Below are 22297 nucleotides of genomic sequence, written 5' to 3' on the forward strand. Positions count from 1 at the left end.
GCCAGCTCCCTCGGCCAATAAAGCGAGATGAGCACCGCAACCCCAGTTTTGGTCACGACTGGACCTAATGGTCAGGGGTCCCTTTACCTTTACCTTACAACTTGTATACAGTGAGATTACACGAGCACCCCCCACTCAGCTCTCTTAGTCTTAATTCCCCTCGTTTACTGACCCACACCCACCAAACCTGTTGTTATATTTCATTCAGCAGCCTAACAGCCCACAGATAGAAGCTGTTCTTTACCCTGTTGGTGCGATTAATCATGCTTCTATATCTTCTGCCTGAGGGCAGGAGATCAAGAAAGTGCCGGCTAGGGTGTGAATCATCCCTGAGAATTTCCCTCATTCTCCTGAGGCAACGTTCTTCCACTATTTCATCCAGCGGATTCACGGGACAGCCCGTAATATCTTGTCCTGTATTCGCCACCCTCTGTAGGCACTTCCTACATTGTCCTTGAACATACATGTGAATGGATTCCCAGACCTTAGGCTGGGCAAGTGGGTGTATCATTCCCTTCCTCTGGGGAGGACTGTAGCTTGGTAATAAAGTGGTACCTCGGGTTACAGACGCTTCAGGTTACAGACTCCGCTAACCCAGAAATATTACTTCGGGTGAAGAACTTTGCTTCAGGATGAGAACAGAAATTGTGTGGTGGCGGCACGGCGGCAGCGGGAGGCCCCATTAGCTGAAGTAGTATCTCAGGTTAAGAACAGTTTCAGGTTAAGAACAGACCTCCAGAACGAATTAAGTTCTTAACCCGAGGTACCATTGTACTGAACACTGAAGCCCAAGTTCAGTCCATAGCATTTTAATAGGTCTAAATTTTTTTATTACATTTTCTGTTTTACTCACGCCTATTCTGTGTGCACAGTTCTCTCTGCTGATAGCGTGCCCTGGCTTTGAAGCCCGGGTCGCTGATTTACGTTGGAGCACGGGCCGATGGATGGAGACGGATCAGCTGGGGCTTGCCAGCTGGCCTCCCGGCCCTCTGCATGCCAAGAGTTGCACCCCTCCCAAGCCTCCTCGGGAGGAGAGTGATCCCCACAGAGGCTTGGGAGGGAAGCTGTGCGCCTGCCACCCATATGGTTGGCAGGGCGCAGCTTCCATTCTAAGCCTCTGCGGGGATCACTCTCCTCCCGAGAAGCTTGGGAGGGAAGCTGCACACATGCCAGCCTTATGGTTGGTGGGGTGCAGCTGGCGGGCATGCAGGAAAAGGGGAGGCCGCTGGCAAAGCCGCGCAGCTCCCCCACTTGCTGGGGCGCCCCTGAGAGGCCGGCGCCCTAGCGTGACGCACCACTAAGTCCTATAGGAAAGACGGTTCTGCTTGCCAATGACACACTTATCTTGCTAATTGCACAGTGAAAGCCACAATGATGACCCACGGATCATTCAGCCTCTACTCACAACCAGTGCCTGCTTGCTGCCAGGGGAAAAACATGAAAGAGTTGCTGGATGGCAAGTGAGTTGGGATTGGGCAAAAACCTGTGACACAGTTTCTTAGGGCTATTGTGATTGGTGGAGAGAGGCGGGAAAGAGTGCAAACAGCTCCTATGCTTATTATTATTTTTTTAAATGTAAGGAATTCCTTCTGCCCTCTACTTTTTAATAGAAAATTAAATTTTCTATTTTCTACTTTTAATTAGAAAATAACTTCTAATTGCTTTCAGCGACTATCAAGTTTAGAGGGCTCTCCTGTTGCTTATAGGTAGGGTTTTCAGTGAATCTTGCCTTATGCGTTTGGGATTCATGTCTCAACTTGGAAGTCAAACAGGGGAAATTGTTAAGGGAATTGCCACTATGATTAGCACAACAGCTCACCCTCCAATGATTTAGTTTAGTGCTAGGGTTGCGTGATCCTTTCTTTTCAACATCATTATATATTAGCAGCTAAATACCTGTATATACTTGTGAGATATGAAAATGCTGGTCCCAAGTCTCTGGGTCCTGGGACGCTCAAAATAAAATTGGAGCAAAGTTGGTGAAGCAGCAAAAAAGTTTATGTAGTGATCACAAGAAACATAATTGCAAGGATGGGTGTCCAAAGCAGGCACACCCAATTTCAGTAAAACACAAGCATATAATCCCTTCATCTGAGCGCAAGTCCCGCCCTTGCCTCTCATTGGTTCACAGCCTGTCACAAGCACCTAATTAAAATACTAAATTCTCCTCCCCTGTTGACATCTATTCCTCTAAATCCAGGGACCCTTGCCCTTAATTAAGGGTAAAGGTAAAGGTACCCCTGACAGTTAAGTCCACTTGCAAACGACTTTGGGGTTGTGGCGCTCATCTCGCTTTACAGGCCGAGGGAGCCAGCGTTTGTCCGCTTCCACAGACAGTTTTTCCGGGTCATGTGGCCAGCATGACTAAGCCGCTTCTGGAGAAACCAGAGCAGTGAAAGGAAATGCCATTTACCTTCCTGCCAGAGTGGTACCTATTTATCTACTTGAACTGCGTGCTTTCGAACTGCTAGGTTGGCAGGAGCTGGGACCAAACAACGGGAGCTCACCGCATCATGGGGATTTGAACCGCCGACCATTCGATCAACAAGCCCAAGCGGGACAGTGGTTTAACCCACAGCACCACCCGCGTCCCTGAAAGGTGTCAAAGTCAAATGCAAAAGGATTCATATAGAAGCAGCAACCAAGGAACACCTCTGTGCTTGGGGCCTGCTTATGGACTTTCCATGAGTATGTGGTTGGCAACTGTGAGAAAAGGATGTTGGACAAGAAGGGCCATTGGCCTGATCCAGCAGACTCCTTTTACATTTGTGCATTTGATGAAGTTGGCTGTAGGGTATAAACCCTCATGCAGGAGGTAGTTAGTCTTTGGGGTTTCACAGGACTCTGTTGTTTGTGCTCACTGCAACACAGCCACCCTCCTGGACTTCAACCCATGGAGAAGGTGCACTGCATGTTAATTCTCTAAAAGAACTACCTGTTTACTGCCAAGGTCTTTGTTGCAATCCACAGCAACAAACATTGCTTGGTGTACATGCCAAAGATGTTGCATATGTGTCAGATACAAATTAGGTTACAGGCTTCAAGCGAGGCAAGACTCTTAAGACAATTGAATCATCTAGGAAATACAGTGGTACCTCAGGTTAAGAACTCAATTCGTTCTGGAGGTCCAATCTTAACCTGAAACTGTTCTTAACCTGAGGTACCACTTTAGCTAATGGGGCCTCCTGCTGCCTCCACGCCACCGCCACACAATTTCTGTTCTCATCCTGAAGCAAAGTTCTTAACCTGAGGTACTATTTCTGGGTTAGCAGAGTCTATAACCTGAAGCATCTGAAGTGGTACCCAAGGTACCACTGCATATCCTTTGGGTAAGCGAAACTTGACATGTAACAAGTCATTTTTTAAAAAGTATTCAAGGAGGATAGTGGAGGTTTCAAAGCAAATGTTAGATGGCGATCTGCCACGGATGCTTCACTTGAGATTCCTGCATTGCAAGGGGTTGGACTAGATGACCCTTGGGATCGCTTCCAACTCTACAATGCTATAATATGATAGGAGTAATATAGAAGCAGCAGGCTAATCTTTGCAAGCAGGCAGAGGGCCTTCTCGGTAGTGGCTCCTGCCCTCCCATCAAATGTCAAGGAAATAAACAATTATCTGATTTTTAGAAGACATCTGAAGGGAACCCTGTTTAGAGAAGTTTTTAAAGTTTGATGTTTTATTGTGTTTTTAATATTCTGTTGGGAACTGCCCAGAGTGGCTGGCGAAACCTGGCCAGATGAGTGGGGTATATATAATAAAGTATTATTATTGTTATTAATTCTATGCAAATCTATTGATCAAATAAAGATATGCAAGATAAAGGGGCAAGTTAGCCCTCAAAGTTACGTGAACGTTCCAACAAACTAGACATATAACATTAAATTCCAGGGGGGGTTTTTTTTGGGGGGTGAACTTTACCAAAAGCGCCATGATTAAAAAGCAAAGCAAACAAAAAAAAATCCCCCATTTAAAAACAGCAGATTTAAATCCTAGCTGAAGCTGTCCATCCCTCCTGCGGGCATCAAGAAAAAGGAATGCAGATTAGTAATCCTTAGAAAAGCAGAATGAGATACAAAACCAGTGCAATTGTTACAATCTGTGCTTTCATCAAGTGTGGATGATCCTTGGAGATTACTGCATGAGGCAAGTATACTGCGAAGCTTCCAGTCGATTCCTGCTTGGATCACACACTGCAGTTTAGTGACTGTGGACCTGGGAAGAGAGTGCCAGTGCCAGGCACATGCTGTGGAAATCTGTCATTTGTTAAGAAGTGGTAATAGACTGATGCCAAATACTGTATGCTACTACTGGCAAAACAGCTCACACATAAGCCAATCATAAGCAATAGCATGCCAAGTATTCAGGGTGCGGGAAGACTATTTATATATTGTAAACTATCCTATAGAGACATCACTTTGCCAATAAAGGTCCATATAGTTAAAGCTATGGTTTTCCCAGTAGTCATGTATGGAAGTGAGAGCTGGACCATAAAGAAGGCTGATCGCCGAAGAATTGATGCTTTTGAATTATGGTGCTGGAGGAGACTCTTGAGAGTCCCATGGACTGCAAGAAGATCAAACCTATCCATTCTAAAGGAAATCAGCCCTGAGTGCTCACTGGAAGGACAGATCCTGAAGCTGAGGCTCCAAGACTTGGGCCACCTCATGAGAAAAGACTCCCTGGAAAAGACCCTGATGTTGGGAAAGATGGAGGGGACAAGGAGAAGGGGACAACAGAGGACGAGATGGTTGGACAGTGTTCTTGAAGCTACCAACATGAGTTTTACCAAACTGCGCAAGGCAGTGGTAGACAGGAGTGCCTGGCGTGCTCTGGTCCATGGGGTCACAAAGAGTCGGACACGACTAAATGACCAAACTACAACAAAACTGTCCTATGATCCTTGGGTGAAGGGTGGTCTAGAAATTTAATAAATAGTAACAATAATACATTCATTTAATTTAGATTTCAACCCCACTCTTCACAACAGCTCTCCAAGTTTTAACACAATTATATTGACATAAATTAATATTCATTGCTGTTAGCCATATTCCTAAATATTTGACTTTCTTCTCCATGGTCAAGCCAGTAAAAGGTAAAGGTAAAGGCACCCCTGACCATTAGGTCCAGTCGTAGATGACTCTTAGGTTGCGTGCTCTTCTGGCTCTATAGGCCGAGGGAGCCGACGTTTGTCCACAGACAGCTTCCAGGTCATGTGGCCAGCATGACTAAGCCGCTTCTGGCGAACCAGAGCAGTGTATGGAAACGCTGTTTACCTTCCCACCGGAGCGGTACCTATTTATCTACTTGCACTTGACATGCTTTCGAACTGCTAGGTTGGCAAGAACAGGGACTGAGCAACGGGAGCTCACTCCGTCGTGGGGAGTCGAACTGCAGACCTTCCGATAGGCAAGCCCAAGGCTCAGTGGTTTAGACTACAATGCCACCTGCATCCCTATCAAGCCAGTAAGGTAAAGATAAAGGGACCTCTGACCATTAGGTCCAATCGTGCCCGACTCTGGGCTTGCGGCGCTCATCTCCCTTTATTGGCTGAGGGAGCTGGCGTACAGCTTCCAGGTCATGTGGCCAGCATGACTAAGCCACTTCTGGCGAACCAGAACAATACAATGGAAATGCCGTTTACCTTCCCACTGGAGTGGTACCTATTTATCTACATGCACTTTGACGTGCTTTCAAACTGCTAGGTTGGCAGGAGCAGGGACCGAGCAATGGGAGCTCACTCCGTCGTGGGGATTCGAACCGCCGACCTTCTGATCGGCAAGTCCTAGGCTTTGTGGTTTAACCCACAGCGCCACCTGCGTCAAGCCAGTACTTAACTCTAAATCCTTCTTCACATTATCTTTCATATTTTTCACCAACATTTTAGTTTTACTCTTATTTAATCTAAAGCCTGGTACTATTCTCCAATAGATTCCCATGGTTCTTCAACAGATAACATCACGTTGTCCATTTGGATTGGTGTGATGATCCAGTCCAGATACCCCTTTCCCTTCCCCACTTTCCCTCATATTGCACCCCAAAACAAAACATTAACATATAACTGCTTTTATTCAGCGACTAACATCAATAAATCCCCTACAGAAAACCTTCTTAAGTTTCCTAACAAGCATTGTTTGCACTACTTTTGAAATATCTGCAAAACCAGGCTTCCTGTGATGGCCAATTCTACTATTCTAGGCCTGCTACCGAGATAGACTAATTCACACACCTTTCCAGTTTGTACTTTGTGCCAAGATAGTGTTACCATCAAGGAACTAGCGAAACATTGGTCAAACAATAGTCAAGTATTTCACATAGTGATTTATCAGAACAATAACAGAGATGTGTGTTTATGTTAAACGACAATCACTATTATCATTTTCAAGACTCTTCCAAAAGCTGCAGGGCACCACTTCGGATGCCAGGGAGACTTTTCCACACAGCAAAGCTCAGTAATTGTCCTGACTTTGGCTCACCTCTGCCAATGGGATGGTGGCTTGGGAACATCTGCTGGAACTTTGGGTTCCAGTCCTGTAGATCATGGAAATGGAGAATGGTTGGTGTGCCTCCTCCATGAGTGTAGTATCATGAGAAAGGGCCTTTTCTGCAGTGGCTCCCTGTTTATGGAACACTCTCCCCAAGGAGATTTGTCTGGTACCCTTAGGTTATGGTTACCCGATTTTTTTCAAGGAATCCAGGGACACTTTTAAAAAAATAAATAAATTTGTGCTTTATTGTTTTAGGAAAGGGTTGCCCAGAGTTCTTGCCCTTTTTTAGAGGGGGGAACCCCAAAGTTGTAGGGCGTGCACCTTGACACAAGGCAGGCGGAGAAGCCCATCTACAAACACGCAAACGCCCCCCAAAAAGAGGTTGGGGGGAGAGAGAGATTGAGTAAAGGCAGACTCTGGTCTTGGAAAAACACGCATTAAAACACACACTCTCTCTCAAGCAGTGGACTATCCTTCCACTGAAAAAAAAATCAAAAGGAGTAAAAAAATTGTACATTCTAGTGAAAACATTAATTATTCTTTACTTTATATAAACTTAATTAATTATGTTACTAAATTCATTGCACATTGCACCAACATTACATTCAAACTTTCCACCTCTTTGAATTTTTCAAGAATGCACTTGCAAAACACCCCTTCTGGAACTTTACCTTAACTGAAAGTCTTAAAGCGAAAGTGCTGTTAAAAGAAGAATCAAAACATACCCAGAAATACTAGAAACCTGTGCTGCCAAGCCAACAAACTTTGGGATCATACGTGCTTCTTCTTCCAAGTGAACTAAGTGTGCTTTCTCAGTCTGTTGCTTAACAACCTTACAATTCACTGTCAAACAGCCAGCTTTTGCCTTGGTTTAAACCTAAACAAATCATACAGAAACAGAGTAGCCTATCCCATAATGTAAGGACAGTTACAAATTACCAATAATGCTGAACTTTTAAACACTGCCTTTTTGAAAGATAGATGAGTCTATCATAGCAATCATGCCACTGAAATGAAATCACCAGGTCCTATTAATATATCTGCAAATGTATACAGTTATTTATACCGAAGAGAATACCTTCTTTCTAATGGATACATAAGCCTCCCCAAATAATCTTCTTTATATAAATGTGCTGGGTACCACAATTGTGGAAGGCACTGTAGTCTCTGGTGCTGATTATATGTGGGTTTCCTAAACACACAGCACCAAAAACAGTCTGCCATGAACTTTCTTCTCATGTAAAAAATACTACATTTCTTTAAAGGGTTATATAAACAGAATTACTTTAAGCTGTGCCAGAGCAGCAAACTTACATCTTGCTGGTTTTGTTTTTACTGGTTAGACTGTAAAACCTTAATCTACTCACAGAATAAGTTTCTGGTGTCAAGTGCACAGATAATGCAAGATTACAGAATATGTTGAAAACACACCAGGGCATTTCAGCTTGGTGCCTTGAAAAACTAGAGAAAACAATACCTTTGTGTTACTTCCAGACTACACTAAATATGCAGATGATGTGCTGAACAAAACAAAAAGATCAACTGTTTTACCGACTTGTGTTACAACAGGAAAAATCTATACAGAAACTAAAAATCCACACAATTCATTTTATCTGTCATTTGTGCTACATCCAGAATATACTGAGTTGGATGAGACTACAATAAATAAAGCACTTGACAATTAAAATGTGAAGCAGAACAACTCTCCTCGGCCAAAGACAAATTAACTTTTCTCAGACAAAGTTTAAACATTTTGAATGTTTACCGTACAGCATATTTCAAGCAAAGCAATTACGATTATATAGTCGCCGCAACCCTCACTGTCATACAACTTTTGACCTGCCAGAGCACATTTTGGAGGTGATTGTTTGAAAATCTTTTCCTTTTTTTGCCAGCCTGTTCATACAAATTCAACGAAGCATGGCTAATACCATTATCAGAAACATTAGCCAAAGTTTTCTTCCCCCAAACCAATTCTCCTAAAGCGCTTGGGAATATTTGCAATGACTGTCACAGTTCAGCTGCAAGAACCCAGTGATGGGGAGGGGGGAAGCTTCCAGTTGTAGTATCTGCTCTGAAATACTCCTGCTGTGTGTGCTGCCTTGAAAGTAGCATCTTAAAACGTCTCATTAACAGGTGCCCTTCATAACACTGCTCAAGAACCGCCACTTAGAGAAACAGAAAACAATGAGAAGCCACTCTCTTACCTTCTATGCCCGAGTCAATCAGCCCAAACTGTTCCAACACCTTAACAAAGAGCACAATCATGACCAAGACAGCTATCATTTCAAGCCCTTCTAGGTTCATGGCGAGCTAGGTCATGGTCCGGCTCAGCCACGGAGGGAAGAACTCGTCTGCCTGGCTCTCTTTGTAAAGCCATTAAACTACATTAAGAAATCTACAGCAAGGGAAAGGGGGGGGGGAGAGAGAGGGAGACCGGGTGACTGACTGACAGAGAGTGTGAATGTGTTCGGTCTACACTAACCGAGGCCAGAAGTGGCAGCCGGATAAAGTCCAGCCTGTCAGGATTATCCATTTGCTCATTATCACTCTGACACACCAACAACAGCCACGCATGCAGCAAAGTACCGATTGCCCTGGGGCCGGAGTGGTCATCCAGCAAACGTCCCTGGCAGAATATGTCGCATCTTAAGAGCTGTTCGACAGTGGAATTTGCTGCCAAGGAGTGTGGTGAAGTCTCCTTCTTTGGAGGTCTTTAAGCAGAGGCTTGACAACCATATGTCAGGAGTGCTCTGATGGTGTTTCCTGCTTGGCAGGGAGTTGGACTCGATGGCCCTTGTGGTCTCTTCCAACTCTATGATTCTACGATTCTATGATTCTATGAAGTGATAGCAGCACGCCTGGGAATAATCCCCCCCCTTCCTCTCTCTTATGCCAGCAACGCTGATACCGGAGCATTGTTTGGATATTCAGTTGCCTGGGTAACGGGTAACAGACGCTAACTAATATGTGGACTTGCATTGGACATCGAGGGACTGGGAAGCTTTGCACCAAAGTTGCGAATGGTCAAGAGATTGATGATTAACTCTTACATTTTCCTTTTCTGGAAACAAATGCAAGCTTCTCTATAAAATGCAAATGTCCTTGAAGAACCAACCTGGGCCATAGGTGGATTGGGGCAACCATTTGCCATGACTGTGTATGCACCCAAATTGGGGAGAATATTTCAGCACAATCAGAAATCTGGAATGCAAGAGAGTGGCTCCCATGGTAAGTAGAGCAGTCTTGTACAGTGGTACCTCGGGTTAAGAACTTAATTCGTTCTGGAGGTCCGTTCTTAACCTGAAACTGTTCTTAACCTCAAGCTCACTTTAGCTAATGGGGCCTCCCGCTGCTGCTGCGCCACTGCTGCCGCACGACTTCTGTTCCCACCCTGAAGCAAAGTTCTTAACCCGAGGTACTATTTCTGGGTTAGTGGCGTCTGTAACCTGAAGCGTCTGTAACCTGAGGTACCACTGTAGTTCCCAACAAAACTGGAACTAGGGACACGACCCCCCAAACCACTGTCTGATATCTCAAAGCCATACAGACCTTATATCTGCATTACAGAACTCAAAAGATACCATCCCAACATTGCTTTCTAGAAAGCATGACTAAAATCTCTAGCCTTTACTTTTGAGTGATTTTTTAAAAATGAAACACTACTGATAATAATAGGACGCGGGTGGCACTGTGGGTTAAACCACAGAGCCTAGGACTTCCCAATCAGAAGGTCGGCTGTTCAAATCCCTGCGACAGGGTGAGCTTCCGCTGCTCGGTCCCTGCTCCTGCCAACCTAGCAGTTCGAAAGCACCTCAAAGTGCAAGTAGATAAATAGGTACTGCTCTGGCGGGAAGGTAAACGGCGTTTCCGTGCGCTGCTCTGGTTCGCCAGAAGCGGCTTAGTCATGCTGGCCACATGACCCGGAAGCTGTATGCCGGCTCCCTCAGCCAATAAAGCGAGATGAGCGCTGCAACCCCAGAGTCGTCCACGACTGAACCTAATGGTCAGGGGTCCCTTTACCTTTACTGATAATAATAATCAGCAAGCACTTTGCTTGTGAGCTACCGTATTTTTCGCTCTATAAGACGCACCAGACCATAAGACGCACCTCGTTTTTGGAGGAGGAAAACAAGAAAAAAAATATTATGAATCCCAGAAGCCAGAACAGCAAGAGGGATCACTGTGCAGCGAAAGCAGCAATCCCTCTTGCTGTTCTGGCTTCTGGGATAGCCGCACAGCTTGCATTCGCTCCATAAGACGCACACACATTTCCCCTTACTTTTTAGGAGGGAAAAAGTGAGTCTTATAGAGCAAAAAAATGGTATATTTCATTGCAGTGAATGTGCCATCCTACCATAGGTTTTTGGAATCTGCAAATCTTGAATCAGTGCCCTTTACTTGCTACCCCCACAATGGTAATCGCTTCCTAGAGGATAGGCTGGCTGGCTTGCTTCTAATGTATTTCAGTGCCACCACAATGGACAGGCAGGGGACTGTACCTGCAATTACCAGCAGGGACCAGGTGATACAAGAAACCAATGGTCCCGTAAGCTTCTTAGTTTGGATGGGCTCCTCTCAGACTGCCCACCTTTGTCTACTTGCACTGCAGCCCAGCTTGTCTCCAGACTGCCAAATCAGACAGAATCTCAGGCAGAGAATTCTTAGCAACCATAGAACTATAATTGCCCAGGGTCCTTGAGGGAAAGCCGGGACACTTAAACTAGTTTAAAATCTATTCACTTAAGGGATAATACATTTTCAAGGAGATTTGTCTTATGCAGTGATGTGAATAGGGCCGGTGAGCAAATCGTAAACAGGCTGTCTGAGTCACCTTCAGGACAACAGATGCCGATGTTACACACAAAAGCTTTCAGGCCAACGTTCACATTTAGAGCTCAAAGCGATGCTTCCTTCTCTTCACTTACAGCAAAATCACAAAAGTAATCAATTGAAATGTTTCCAAGTGTCCATGGGAGGCTGAAGGGACTTAAGCACAACATTCCTGAAAAATTACAGCAATAGTATATCAACACTTTTGAAAGCGTTACCACATATATCAAATGCATATTGTGCCTTAATGACCTAGATTAATCATAGCAGATACGCAAGCCTCGTTACAGCTACTAAAATTTCAATTTCATTGCTTTGACCTTTCTGGGGAAATTAAAACAATAATCCAAGCCATGTGTACTTTGTGCATGATAAATGTTTAAAAATGAGTTAAGGTACTTCAGGTTCACAAATCTCCCTGTCATAAAAGAGTGAAGCCTGTCTGACAGATCTAAATCACGTGGGAGGATTTCTCTTATGCCAGGGGTGGGGAAACTTTCAAGCCTGGTGGGCCTGCTGGCTGCCTTCTACACCCCTCCCAGGCCAAGTTCGGCAGCTGGGGGGGGGAACATTTTTTCTCACTACATGGTCCTGAACTTTGTCAAATCTTCAGAAGCTGTACTCAGTCACACATTAATGTCACACATTAAAAACTTCCCTAAACAGGGCTGCCTTCAGATGTCTTCTAAATGTCTTCTAGATGAGTGGGGTATAAATAATTAAAGTTATTATTATTATTATTATTATTATTATTAAATAAAGCATCCCTATTTTCATCAGAGAAATGTTGGAGGGTTTGCAGGTGTAGGGCAGGTAGGCATCGTGTGGCTGAAATGGCAGACCAAATGGGGAGACCTAGCAGGCCCATTTAGTCCTGCGGGCTGCAGGGTCCCCATCCCAGGGCCGACCCCCCTATGAGTCAAGATGAGGCCACTGCCTCGGGTGGCAGGATCCATAGGGGCAGCAGATCTGGCATGCAAGGAATGCATCACTTTCTGCTGCAGCAAGTGGTGGCTGTGGTATACTCCTTGGAGGTCGCATCTGCACCCTACCCCCGATTTCACATCTATAGTGGCTTCCTGGAAATATAAGGTGCTCCTTGTCTCCTCCCACACCTAAGGAGGAAATGCAAGGGGCTGCTCTCTAGGGTCTCCTGGGATCTGTACCCATTTGGCATGATTCAGAGCATGCTACAACCCTTCCCCCTTCCACAACAGCCTTTGATTCCCACATCAACTGTTGGATAAGGTTGATTTGATTCCCTTCTCCCTTGTTCCAACTCATCCTTCCTGGTGGTGCCATTTGGTGGTTCACCTCAGGTACCAAAATGTCTTAGACCCACACCTGCTCAGAACTCCAGATAGTAATCACCAGCACTTTGCATTGGTCCTGGAAGCTACTAGACAACGGGTACACCTGCAAACAAGACTGACGTGTTTTCAGCAACCCGCCCTCATCAAGAAATATGTTGATAAAGATGCAGCTTCTAAATTGTCTTTAAAAGATAGCTTGACAAAGAGTGCATAAAATCCAAATGTATAAAGCTAATGAGCTGCCACTTTAGGGTCACAAAATTCCGCCTCACAGAGATATGTTGTTGTTTAAATGTTTGACTTCAAAAAACACAAAGCAAAAACCTAACATAGTTTAAAACTAACTTAATAAATGATAGCTCAAGGTAGAGCCAGTTTCAGCCCATGTAAAAGTGCTGCTTAATGAAAATTAAGAAGAATGACTGAGTAGCAGATTCATATATCTTGTTGTTGTTGGCATGATTCTCCTAGATGGGCTACCTTACCAGGTTGGCGAATCCCACCTGCCCCCACATCCCTTTACAGCACATGCAGAAACCACCTTCATGGATGTAGGACCTACTACTGGTCCTGTCCACTCAATCTGCTGGATCTTGACTTCGTGTTTGGGGGAAGTCCCTAACTCACCGAGGGTTTAAGGTCCATCAGCCACTCTCACCTGGTTTAGCCAGCCAGTCAAGACCATTCCCAAGGTGTGGCTGCTGTCACATGCTGACAGGTTCTTGGAGCCACAAGGGAGAGCTGAGTGGAGGGTGAGGACCAACAGTGGACAAGCTACATCAGAAGGAGCATGACATGTCCCCCACCAGAGGTACCAACCCTTCCGTAACACCCCATACACCCCTCCCACGAAATAGTAGATAAACAACTTGTTGGAAACATGCCCGGGAAGGCCGCCAACTTCCCAAGTCACTCCGGTGGTCCTCCCTGGCTATAAATCTCCATCAGTCCAGAAATACCAGTGATAAGCGACCCCTCTCTCCTGAGAGGAGCACGCTCGTCTTCTGACATATCATTGCAGAAGAAAGAGTCAATCATAGTTCTAAAACTAAAACAGAGACATCACCTTGTCGACAAAGGTCCGTATAGTTAAAGCTATGGTTTTCCCAGTTGTCATGTATGGAAGTGAGAGCTGGACCATAAAGAAGGCTGATCGCCAAAGAATTGATGCTTTTGAATTATGGTGCTGGAGGAGACTCTTGAGAGTCCCATGGACTGCAAGAAGATCAAACCTCTCCATTCTGAAGGAAATCAGCCCTGAGTGCTCACTGGAAGGACAGATCCTGAAGCTGAGGCTCCAATACTTTGGCCACCTCATGAGAAGAGAAGACTCCCTGGAAAAGACCCTGATGTTGGGAAAGATGGAGGGCACCTGGAGAAGGGGACGACAGAGGACGAGATGGTTGGACAGTGTTCTCAACACTACCAGTATGAGTTTGACCAAACTGTGGGAGGCAGTGGAAGACAGGAGTGCCTGGCGTGCTCTGGTCCATGGGGTCACGAAGAGTCGGACACGACTAAATGACTAAACAACAACAAATATACAGAGAATTCATCAGCATGTCTGTACTCTTTGAGCACCAGTACAGAACAGCATCACAAACAGAAGTGAAACCAACTTCCAACAGTACTGAGACTTCCTGTCTCACGCTCTCTCAGACACTCAAATGATATACACAAAACATAGTGCTACTGCTGGAGCAGCACAGATGGATGAAAATCCTAACACAACTATCCCCCCACCCCCCACTTTAAACCTCCCCATCTTGTGTCAGATCAGTTGCAACAAAACAGTAGAGGGTGTCCAGCGTCCTCCTTCAGTGATGGTTGGGCATCTCTCCTTTCCCTTCAGAGGGGAGCAGTAGCAAAGCAAAACAGGAAGATGGTAGCAAAAGTTTTAACCCCCCGCCATCCCACCCAGTGACTATTATATGGATGCTGTCATACAAAACTTCTACCAATCAAGAGTCTGAATCCTCCCGAAACAAGATGTTCTGTGGTCAAATACACTACTAAGTCCAAAGAACTTACGGGTCTGTTTATCCCACAATGAACTTGTAAACTCTCATGTTGACTGAATGCACCACAGCATTTATAGCTTTGCCATCTCTATTCTTATATTATGTAAATCTTAGAGGATTAAATGGAAAGGATTACAAACAAGAATAAATAGTTAAAGATCTGTGCAGGGTCTTGTTCTAATTTTTCTTTAATCCCAAAATACCAAAGGATTTTGATTTTAAAAGTAAAAATCCTGTATACAGCATGCACTTTGTTTGATTTTATTTTTATAAAAATAAGCTATTTCTTTTTTTGCTACCGTTGATTTTAATCACCCTTTAAACATTTTACATGCCTGATTTGGCTGTGATTTTTATCAATAATTTTATTCTAGAAAATCATTTTATATTTTTGTAAACCACTTAGATGTGTTCTTACAACCACTTTTATTTTTTTGTAAGTAAATCTTTCTGTTGAATGTGCCCGTAGTGCAGCTAAGTGCTTTCAGAACCTGGACTTAATGGTTTTAATGCTCCCTGCCCTGGTTGCACTTTTCTTCTCCTCCCCCACCCCCACCTCCTGATTCAACAAACATTGGCCAAACCACCAAAAAGGGGGAAAGAGATATTTGTCAAGGGGTCAAGGGAATCCTTCCCAGGCATGCCTCTGGGGTTTTCCCTCACCATTGATCCCAGGCTTCCACATTAGCACATGCTTGTGTTCTGTTTGTTTATTTACACTCCAAAAAGCATAATCACTCCCAATCAGATTATTTGTTCTAATCAGGACTTCCAAGGAGAAGCAGCCCTTTTCACAGTTAGAAATCTTTATTTTGTAGCTGGAAGATTAAAGCTCTCTTTAATCTAGTGTGGTGTAGTGGTTAAGAGCAGTAGACTTGTAATCTGGGGAACAGGGTTCGCTTCCCCGCTCCTCCACATGCAGCTGCTGGGTGACCTTGGGCCAGTCACACTTCTCTGAAGTCTCTCAGCCCCACTCACCTCACAGAGTGTTTGTTGTGGGGGAGGAAGGGAATGGAGAATGTAATAAAGCGGGGATATCAAATCCAAACTCCTCCTCCTCCTCTTCTTCTTCTCTCTCTCTCTGTAGTTTGTTTGATCCTCTACATATAAACATATAAAGGGGACAAATCTAGGCATCAAAGTGACCTTGAAGTCATTTGCAGGGCAGATAAGGATGTAGTTGCTAAGATTTGCTTGCCCCTCTTGCTCAAATGGCTAGAAAAGCAATTGCATGCTTGAGAGAAATTAACTTAACCCTTGTATTTAACACACTCCTGCCATCACTGCAAGGACTTTTGGATATGCACCAGAACCTCCCCTCTCTCCTTGACTTCCATTAGGTTTCCACGTGGGCTTCTCAAGTCCTAGCGATGGATTTTCCTGGAGAGCAAAACTCTTACTAATACCCAACTAGGAGAGAAGACTGGCTATTCTTTCCTATTAACCCCCAGTCAGGGGAAGGGCAGAGAATGCAGAGCACTGATTTACAAATGGTTCTTTTCTTCCAGAATTACTCATCCATTGAAAGACATCTCATTAACATAATAGACCACTCTGTCAGCGCCATCATAATAAAAAAAATCCTTCCAGTAGCACCTTAGAGACCAACTAAGTTAGTTGGTCTCTAAGGTGCTACTGGAAGGAATTTTTAACTAGGGCCATCAAAGTAATCTCTTGAGGGTCTGCTTGCTCCATTAACCCTCTCCTCACCAAATCTCACACTCACAGCCAAGAATCATGGGGCTCTGATAGCAAACTAACTTCCTAAACTTATAAACACATGTTCTTTAAGGGGGGCATTGATATTTCATTGTCTCAGTAGCCCTCAGTGCACATTGAAATGAATTCCTCACCTTGAAAACTCTAAGTCTACCAAACACCTCCTACACTACATATTAAGACGGTTACAAACAGCAGACTTTCAGACTGCTTTTTCATTCCAGGCTGAGGAAACATTCTGGAGCAGTCAGGAGCTTGCTCTCAACTTCGCAGCATTGAATTGTGGCTTTCTGGATTCAACTGGAACAACATAGTAACCTATGGTATTCATATACAGTGGTACCTCAGGTTACATACACTTCAGGTTACATATGCTTCAGGTTACAGACTCCACTAACCCAGAAATAGTACCTCGGGTTAAGAACTTTGCTTCAGGATGAGAACAGAAATCGTGCTCCGGCAGCACGGTGGCAGCAGGAGGCCCCATTAGCTAAAGTGGTGCTTCAGGTTAAGAACAGTTTCAGGTTAAGAACGGACCTCCGTAACGAATTAAGTACTTAACCCGAGGTACTACTGTAAAAGCTGGTTATCACTAACATTTCCTCATGCACTTGTGAACCAACACATTGTTACAGGTGTGCCTTGATGTTTAAGAGAAAGTGGCAGCGTATTAAAAATAAATATGAAGTATAAGAATTGTTTCCATACATGAAGCAGATGTTTGTTAAAACAGCACAGAAAGGATTCCCCCATCAGTTGCAATTAGAGTAACATTTCAGTGAGGGAATGCATGCTCTCAGAAGACTTGAAAGCAAGTTCATAAAGCACTAGAAGATATATCCACTTTATACCAAATGGGAATACAAGAGGTTAAATTGTATAGATCATAAAATAAGGCACCCCTGGTGCAAAACCTGCAAGTCTGAGATCAAAAGAACACGTTGAGTACAAGGCAGAGGAAGTTATGAAAAAGTAATACATTTCTGTAAAGGCTCAGCGCTGAGAAGTGTTAAGTGTGCAGTCTCCTCCAGCACATCTTTAACATCATATTAATTTGAGAGTTTTGCCTTCCCAAAGGCTTCTTTCCATTGATCCAAACAATGTTATATGCTCACAGGTCTTAGCACATAATGAAGTCTAAACAGCTTTATCTATTTTGCTCAGTCTAGTTACCTATGAAACTAGTTACTGAGTGTACACATGTAGTACCACTGAAAATACTATCCTTTGCATCTGGAAAAATTATTCTTCCCCCAGATGTCCAACCCTCAGAAGGTTGATACTCTCCCTTCCTGTCTCCTACTCCAACTGGAGGAGATGAGAAGCTTTCACTTCTGTTTTCAGTAAACTATAGTTTGTTGTTATGTCTGAACCTGAAAATGTGGATACCTTTATCTATAGTTTGGCAAAACTAGCCAGAATCAGAAACCATGGATTGAAGGTGTCTTTTTTAAACCACAAGACTAGCTACCATTTGTATATAAAATGGAAGCAAAGACTTCGAATTTCCTCTCTGTGGCCAGGGGTGGGAGAACCTCACAAACCCAAGGCTGATTCACAGAAAGCTAAACTGTAGTCTTAATGTTACAAGTATGTATAAAGTTAAACACAGTCATAATGTATCTGTTACTTATTTGCTGCACAGAACACGAATGGGCACAAATACAGTGGTACCTTGGTTCTTGAATTTAATCCATTCCGGGAGTCCGTTCGACTCCCGGAACCGTTCAAAAACCAAGGCACGGCTTCTGATTGGTTGCAGGAGCTTCCTGCACTCACTCAGAAGTCGCAGAAGTCATCGGACATTTGGCTTCCAAAAAGCGTTCGCAAACCGGAACACTTACTTCCGGGTTTGTGGCATTCGGGAGCTGATTTGTTTGGGAGCCAAGCCGTTCGAGTACCAAGGTTCCACTGTAACAGAAACTTATAAAATACTGCATGCAACATGTTTAGTAATAAACCTACATGATGTGTTGGGCAGCAAGATGGGATTTTACACCAATCCAGAAAACTCTGCACTTGTGGCGAGTGGTGTCCTAAGTACACGTGAAGGTGCTGTACTAACATAAGAAGGAGCGGGTGGCACTGTGGTCTAAACCACTGAGCCTCCTGGGCTTGCTGATCAGAAGGTTGGCGGTTCAAATCCCCACAATGGGGTGAGCTCCCGTTGCTCTGTCTCAGCTCCTGCTACCCAGCAGTTCGAAAGCATACCAGCGCAAGTAGATAAATAGTTACCACTGCAGTAGGAAGGTAAACGGTGTTTCCATGCACTCTCGCTTCCATCGCAGTGTTTCGTTGTGCCAGAAGCTGGCCACATGGCTAGGAAAGCTGTCTATGGACAAACACTGGCTCCCTCAGCCTGAAAGCGAGATGAGCACCACAGCCCCATAGTCACCTTTGACTGGACTTAACCGTTCAGGGGTCCTTTACCTTTCTACCTTTACTAACGTATGAAGCCTTTAGCAGCTTAGGACTCAAGGACTTGCCTTCCCTAGTAACAGCCAACCTGAGTTTTATTATCTTCAGGTGATACCTGGGAACATGTCCTGGGGTAGAGGCATTGGGGTCTAGAGATGCAATATTTTGAAGAGCAAAGAAGAGGACACGTTTTCCGACTTCTGCTTTTAACTATGGATCGCTATGATGACTCATTTTACATACCCATGAAAAAGACGACATTTCCTGGAAAAAGAGGACATATGGCAATGCTAGGTGTCACCAAAATGGACAGGGGCTTCTCACTGGTGACCCCCTTGCCACCTGCCCTCCATCCCACTTCAAGTATCATATTGACCAAAACACAAAGTAACATTCCAATGCTCCTGTTGTCACCAAGTAAACTAATCTAGGAATGAGGCAAATGTCATTTGGGCCCAAATTTAGGAAGGTTGGGGCAAAAGGCTGGTTTGCTGTTGTTTTATTGCCACAGGCCTGACTTCTCAGTCTAATACAATTTGTCACTCAGGCAGAAACTGAATTCCCCATTGGTTTGGCCTCCGAACCTACTTGACTCCCTACATTCTTCTTGGCTCTCCAGAAGACCAGCCCAGGATGAATGTTGCATTGTGGACTAGGCTGTTACCCTGAGAGAAATAACAGCCCAAAGTGATGAAGAATTCACCCCCCCCAAAAAAAAAAAATCAGCTTCATTTTTATCTAGCTTCAAAGAAGTTTCATGGAATGCCTCATGGCGATCTTTAAATTTTCATAAATGGCAGAGACATGAAGGGTCCTTTCATACGTTTCAGAAAGAAAATTGTCCTGTTATGATTCTCTTTACCTCTTAAAAAAAAACGCTACTTGGTCAGGCTACCATATTTATACGGAAAGACTTAACAAGTTGCTAATTCGGTTTTAACAAAACTGCCTAGTTATAGAGTGATAACCAAGGTTATGATAGAATCAGACTATGTCCACTAAATTCAGTAGGTGTACACTGTGCACGACCTAGTTTGTTATCAACCATAATTATTATCCAGACAATAACAATAGCTTTGTATAAAGTGATATATATTGGTACACTTGTTGGAAAAGTATACTGTTTTGCATTTTAAAATGTTCATAGTTGTCTCTCCTGTAGGGAAATGATTACTCTTTTTGAAGCACATCAGTATTATAGATATGCTATGTGATCAGCATATGACACCAGAGGACAGTCTGTTTGATCCATTTTTATGGATTTTTAAAAACAGAACGTTTTATTTACCTTGAACCAAAAACAGGTAAGGCAGTTTAAAAATAGACCAAAGAACATTTTTATGTGTCCTGATGTGTCTTAAGTAAAACACTCATCAAGGTCATGTCAAGAAAGTATGTGATTAAATTTCCACATATATATGAATGTGGACTCTCTTTCAACAGATGCCTATTTCGACTTTAGACAGTCACTATGAAAAGAGTTCCATAGCAACTACGTTTGTACCAAAGAGATTGTAGAAGGCCTATAATGTTACCAGCTGCACTGCCCAATACAAGATAATATTTGCAAGCTTTTCTCATTGGAAGGGCCATTGGTCAAATTATTCCACTCCCACCTGCCCCCCAAAAAATCAGTTTTGCGAAGCAACAAAGATAGCATGTTCACCTCTGATTCATTTTCTAGGCTTGTGATTGGGCATCATTCACCCAAGAACAAAAGACAGAAGCAAAGACACACCATTTCCCTCAAAATTATTTTATTTTATTTATTTATTAGATTTGTATGCCACCGTTCATCCAAAGATTTCGGGGCACTTCACAAGTTTGGCTTGTAGCTGTCAACTTTTCCCTTTTCTTGTGAGGAATCCTATTCGGAATAAGGGAATTTTCCTTTAAAAAAGGGAAATGTTGACAGCTATGGTTTGGCTAGACGACTCCCAGGGTCCTTTTCCAACACTACTATTCTATGATTCTATGAAACTTTGGGTCAAAACAACTTCTAGAGATGAATGCACCTAAAATATATGGGTAAATGTCTGTTGTGAAAAACAGAGGATTTTTTTATAAAAAAGTATATATAGAAGCAAGGGGAAGAGGAATAAAATAAAACAGGTATTTGCCTCTGGAGAGTCCCCAATGGTGTAATGATGGACAGTTCATCATTTGTTCTCTCCCTTTGCCTTTCATTCTTCATTTGCTGCTTTCGGAGCTATGCAAATGTATTCAGATTTATGCAAACAGCTGGGAGTACATTTACACTTACATATCCCCCTTTCTGTTTTCAATTAGGAGGCTGCTGGCAAGCACCTGCCTACTTTTATTGGCTATGCAAAGCTATTTAAAACCATTCTGCCCCTTCCAATGATGTGGGCTAATAGGTTTCACACCGCGAAACACATCTTATCCGTTGCAATTAAAGCAGTGAGCAAATTGAGCAAGAGAAAGGTGTTCTAGAGGATGCAGGCTTCTGTGGTAACCCCAGCAACGGCGATGGAACCGGTCCCTTAACTCCCTATTCACCTTCCGTTTTGTGCCAGCGAGCCATAAAAATGGTCCAGCATTTCACACTATTTATAGAGTATCCTCAGCTGTTACAGATGACAGAAGGAGTGAGACACATTGAGAGAGAGAGAGAGAGAGAGAGAGAGAGCTATTAAGGGTGATTGCACAAATGGCCGCTTCCTTCCGAGAGCAAAGCCTTGGTGCAAATTCACCAAGGTTTACTAATAGCCTGACCTCCGAGGAAGAGGCCCCATATGGTGGGTATCCACGGAGCCTTTCACTCTCCCTTATTAAGAACAAATTGCATAGAATTGACCTTGACCCATAAGCAGACAGCTTATGCTAAGAATAACTCAAAAAAGGCTGCATCATTTGCTATAATGGTACCAACAAAAGGAATGGTGTTTTTGATAAGACCTGGTCAAGGATTTAATGTACCAGACCCTCCAGGTGTCTCTGTTTTGAGGATAAAATCGCTTGCCTCCACCAAGACCTTGACTCTGCTGTTATAGCAGATGAATCTTGTCGTGGGGTGTCTGGAACACAGTCTAGTCCTGTTGTGTTGGATGAATTTAAGTTGGTAAGGCTCAAGGATGTGGACAAGGTGCTTGGATCAGTCAGGGTGATCACTTGTGCTCTAGAGCCTTGCCCCTCTTGGCTGATAAAAACCAAGGGAGGGAACAGCTGGCTGGGCCAGGGAGGTGATCAATGCCTCTTTACAAAAGGGGTTGGTCCCTGCCTGTTTGAAGGAGACAGTGGAAAACCACTCCTTAAAAAACCTTCCCTGGATTCAGAAAGCCTAACAAACTACCGGCCAGTTGCTACTCTCCCTTTCCTGGGCAAGGTTGTGGAGCGAGTGGTCGCAGACCAGATCCAGGTACTTTTGGAAGAAACTGATTTTCTGGATCCATTTCAATTGGGGGTTTAGGACAGAAAGTGCTTTGGTCGCCCTGTATGATGACCTCTGTCGAGAGAGAGACAAGGGAAACATGTCCCTGTTAAT

At 43.9% G+C, this 22297-nt stretch overlaps 1 protein-coding gene across 5 annotated transcripts in view; it reads right to left on the minus strand.

Annotated features, from left to right (window-relative positions):
• KCNIP4 (potassium voltage-gated channel interacting protein 4) overlaps window positions 1–22297 on the minus strand; it is a 268060-nt gene that overhangs the window by 163026 nt on the left and 82737 nt on the right. Inside the window, exon 1 of one of the 5 annotated variants that reach the window (XM_053403589.1) lies at window positions 9078–9133. The exons of 2 other annotated variants lie outside the window; for them this stretch is intronic. Coding sequence is in view for 1 of the 3 variants with exons in the window: in XM_053403582.1 (XP_053259557.1) it covers window positions 8696–8795 (100 nt within the window). In the remaining 2 variants the exon portion in view is untranslated. 2 more of the 5 variants (XM_053403588.1, XM_053403582.1) reach the window with 2 other exon arrangements.

This window comes from Podarcis raffonei, chromosome 9 (assembly GCF_027172205.1).
Source record: "Podarcis raffonei isolate rPodRaf1 chromosome 9, rPodRaf1.pri, whole genome shotgun sequence".
In the NCBI taxonomy this organism is placed as follows: Eukaryota; Metazoa; Chordata; class Lepidosauria; order Squamata; family Lacertidae; genus Podarcis; species Podarcis raffonei.